The sequence below is a fragment of the Phalangium opilio genome, unplaced genomic scaffold (genome assembly GCF_054372755.1).
Source record: "Phalangium opilio isolate 3A_F unplaced genomic scaffold, DU_Popi_V2 ptg000061l_1, whole genome shotgun sequence".
Classification (NCBI taxonomy): Eukaryota; Metazoa; Arthropoda; class Arachnida; order Opiliones; family Phalangiidae; genus Phalangium; species Phalangium opilio.
Genome location: NW_028324178.1, coordinates 4,560,871 through 4,564,442, shown reverse-complemented (window position 1 = coordinate 4,564,442; position 3,572 = coordinate 4,560,871). Strand labels below are relative to the sequence as shown.

The window sequence follows — 3,572 nt, the reverse complement described above, 5'->3', positions numbered from 1 at the left end:
AAAAACACATTTTAATAGTTTTACAACAGTTTCAACCACAGTTTGTTCAAAAAGCAGAACGTCTTATTGAAATTAGTTATTTAACAGCAATTTTTAATGAAAATGTCATCCAACCGCACCTTTTAATCTAATTTAGTATTTGACAATGTTTTCAACCATATTATATGGATAAAAGCCTTACACGTTTAGACAATCGATGTCAGACATAGTTGAAGAAAGTCCGCGAAATAGTTGTAGGCCTTATTGGATATCTTGTGGTGATGGACTCCGTAAAAAAATAAGAATAACCTAAAACGATTTTTGCTTCCTCTTGGGAGAAAATGAAACTTACGTCCTAACCTTGCCGAGCAAGAGAGCCGATTCAGAGAAATTGACACGAAATTATACTCCCAATCTAGCTAACTCTATGGCTTTGTTCTGTCTGGAGATCGAGGAAATTAAAGCCTTGTCTTTCACGTTTAGCTTCTTGTGGGGGAAAGGTGACCAAAAAAGTGTAAACACGAATTTCTCCCGTACTTCTTTAACGACAAATTCGTTCTTGGCTCTCATAAAGTTCACTTCAACTATGCAGGAGATTCCTCCCGAACTTCATTTTATAGGGCCCATTGGCAACGAATACCACAGAAAAATTTAATACGGTAATCGCGTACATTTTTTGTCGCTTTTCAGAATGTGTACAAAACCATATACAAGTTCAGAATGAAACTAAAAGGGTAGTAACCCTCATTATTATTTTTTCGTTACTAAAAACATAAAACTTGTAGATATACTGCATATTTTCCTTGAAAATTATAACTTAATATATCCATCCAGGTTATAATCTAAAGGGTGTATGTACCGCTCGATATAATACACAGGGCATATCCCTCATCCACGAACTATGTTCGTTCTATCACCATATACGTATACAAACTTTGCTGATCTCTTATACCCCACCGTACGCGATTTGTTCAAAGACGGTCATACTCTAACTTGATTTTACATCACGGCGAAAAATTTCTTCTCTCCAATAAGCCGATTTACCTCCCTTAATTACAAAAACACTTCACCGCAGACAACTGTCACGTATAGGTGTAACGCACGCATTAACAATTTATGAAATTCCAAACCTTGTGTTCTCTCATCGTAACGAAACTAGAGCTCTCTATTTTATAACCTTGAAACTTACGTCTTCTCCATACCGACCAAGAGAGACGATTCAGAGAAATTGAGTCGAAATTATATCCATTTTATAGGGGGCATACCTATCGTAATATTCCATAGGGTATATCCCTCATCCATATACGTATATCCAACTTTCCCTAAATCTTATACCCCACCGTACGCGTTTTGTACGAAGACCGTCAAAACTTAGTTTTGCATCACGCCAAACTAGTAGAGAAATTCAGAAATCTGTAATTTTAAGAAGAATGAATTAACTTGACCTAAATTTTCTCACAACGGAGATTCTTAAAAAGAAAGAGGATTATGCGTCCAATGTTTCGTAGCCTCCATTCCTTCACATAGTTTATAATTACATGAAGAATATTGTGTTGTAAATTCCCGTTTTAATCTGAATATCTTTTTCTGGGAGTCGAAGCACGAGCAGTCCATCTTAAATAAATCTAGGTTTACTTATTATAAATATTCACGTATTTAATGTTGAAATTTATTCTTAGCATCCTGCAATGAAAGCAATGAGGATGAGACGCATGAAACACAAAATGCAGGGGAAATTCTTAAAAGTATTAATTTTATATTATGTCATGAACACAGTAAATATTTTAAAACCATTTTAGGCAAACCTAGCAACAGTCAACTTGTTCCAGATAAAGGTGATGGAATTGTTTCAAATGTTCATTTAATTGCACTGCAACAAAGTAAGTCATTTAAAACCATTTTAGGCAAACCTAGCAACAGTCAACTTGTTCCAGATAAAGGCGATAGAATTGTTTCAAATGTTCATTTAATTGCACTGCAACAAATTAACTCATTTAAAACCATTTTAGGCAAACCTAGCAACAATCAACTCCTTGCAGATAAAGGTGATATAATTATTTCAAATGTTTATTTAATTGCACTACAAATAGATAGGACAACGTATTTTATGAAAGTAGGTCATTTTCCCTCGATAATTGTTATCCGTGTGTTAGATTGCGGAATTAAAGGTCCAAGATTAAAGTTTTCTCAAATAAGATAATAACAAAACTCCCATTTATTAATATAGTTAATCATTAGAGTATTGACCTTAGAACTAGTACTTGTAAATTTATTTTGTCCCTGGCTCTTTGTTTAGATTCTCATGATGATATCCTCGAAGAAAGGGGTAATTCCAAATCACCTCAACACGAAGCTAATTCTAATGCTGATGAAGGTATGTCTATGATTAGAACGGTTTATAATTATGAATTTAAGTTTGTAATATAAAAATAAATAAGGTTTCCAGACGCCGAGAAACAAAGGCAACTCTGTGGCTAAATCATCGTCATCAAGTTTTATTGCGACTAGAACACCTAGTAAGTAGTGACGAATCAAGTTTTTTAGTGCCAGTCATCTAGCATTAACTTTTAAACAGCTTCTCATCACGATGAAGGTGAAAGTCTGATCAGAAAGAACCGGATGGTTATGGTGAAAGAGAGTGAGTTTGAATATCACATAATCTTTTTATAGACTGTTAGTTTTTGGTTTATTTTTCTACACGTAGGCTGGGTAAAAGACGTTACTAGAAGTTTGGAAATTATAAAATATAATCAGAAAGATTTATTGGGCATGATAGAAGTTTTAGTCAAACGAGGATCATCATCAAATCCAGTAATTGATTCTGAACCTGCCAAAGAAAGCGATATTAGTGAATTTGGCCTACCACTATCAGACTTGGATCAATTATCGCAGCTTGAAGAAAATTAAAAGGAAGATGAAAAGAAGCAGAAATTGGTATGAAACAACAATTGGAATATTTATAGCATTCAAACACACCCTTTCATTTCAGAAACGAGGACTTCAACAGATAGGAGGAAGAAATGTCAAAGAGAGTGTGAAGCGTGTTTTTTCTCAAGCATTCTCTGACAAACTTTCTGTTCTTTACAACTGGAATGGTAAGAAAGGAAAACGAAAGCTCAGCGATCTTCGTATCACTAGTGTTATCATGGGTAAGTTGAGAGAAACTGTTTTCAGCATCATTCAACAATGTTTGTACGCCTCAATCCTTAATTCATAAATCTTAATTATATTTCTCAGATACTGTTATTTCAACTAAAACTTTTGATACTACTGCTTGTGAGATAGAAAATGAGATTAAGTCAAGGCTAAGGCACGCTTCCGACCGCATCAAATCTCAAGAATCAAGTATCAATCGCTAAGAAAACAAACTTTTGCTCATTAAAAGGAGGGTAAAAGCAAAATGAAAAGATTTTTTAACTGATGTTCTATAAGGACGCACATGGATAGTGAAACATTGAAGAAATACCTCCAAATATGTGATTGTAAGTATTAAAATAGATTTATATTTAATTGATAGTTTTAAATATGAGCTTTTTTAAATTTTTTAAATTAAATTAAATACCTTTCAGAGGTATTGAATTTTGTATTGCACA

The 3,572-nt window shown here is 33.7% G+C and overlaps 1 protein-coding gene across 1 annotated transcript; it reads left to right on the top strand.

Moving 5' to 3' along the window:
- Positions 1–1,467: 1,467 nt before the first annotated feature.
- Positions 1,468–2,899, top strand: LOC149663970 (uncharacterized). The gene is made up of 7 exons (XM_089841971.1): positions 1,468–1,483; positions 1,659–1,724; positions 1,779–2,024; positions 2,276–2,353; positions 2,418–2,495; positions 2,555–2,617; positions 2,684–2,899. Exons 1-7 carry the CDS (start codon positions 1,468–1,470, stop codon positions 2,884–2,886), a joined length of 750 nt encoding a protein of 249 aa, XP_089698097.1. The 3' UTR covers positions 2,887–2,899.
- Positions 2,900–3,572: the final 673 nt, after the last annotated feature.

Bases quoted from the DNA above. Each gene is read 5' to 3' on its own strand.
- LOC149663970 (XM_089841971.1), top strand. The intron at 2,025-2,275 runs GTGATATAATTA...CTCTTTGTTTAG, and splicing joins TCAACTCCTTGCAGATAAAG to ATTCTCATGATGATATCCTC. The intron at 2,354-2,417 runs GTATGTCTATGA...AAAATAAATAAG, and splicing joins TAATTCTAATGCTGATGAAG to GTTTCCAGACGCCGAGAAAC.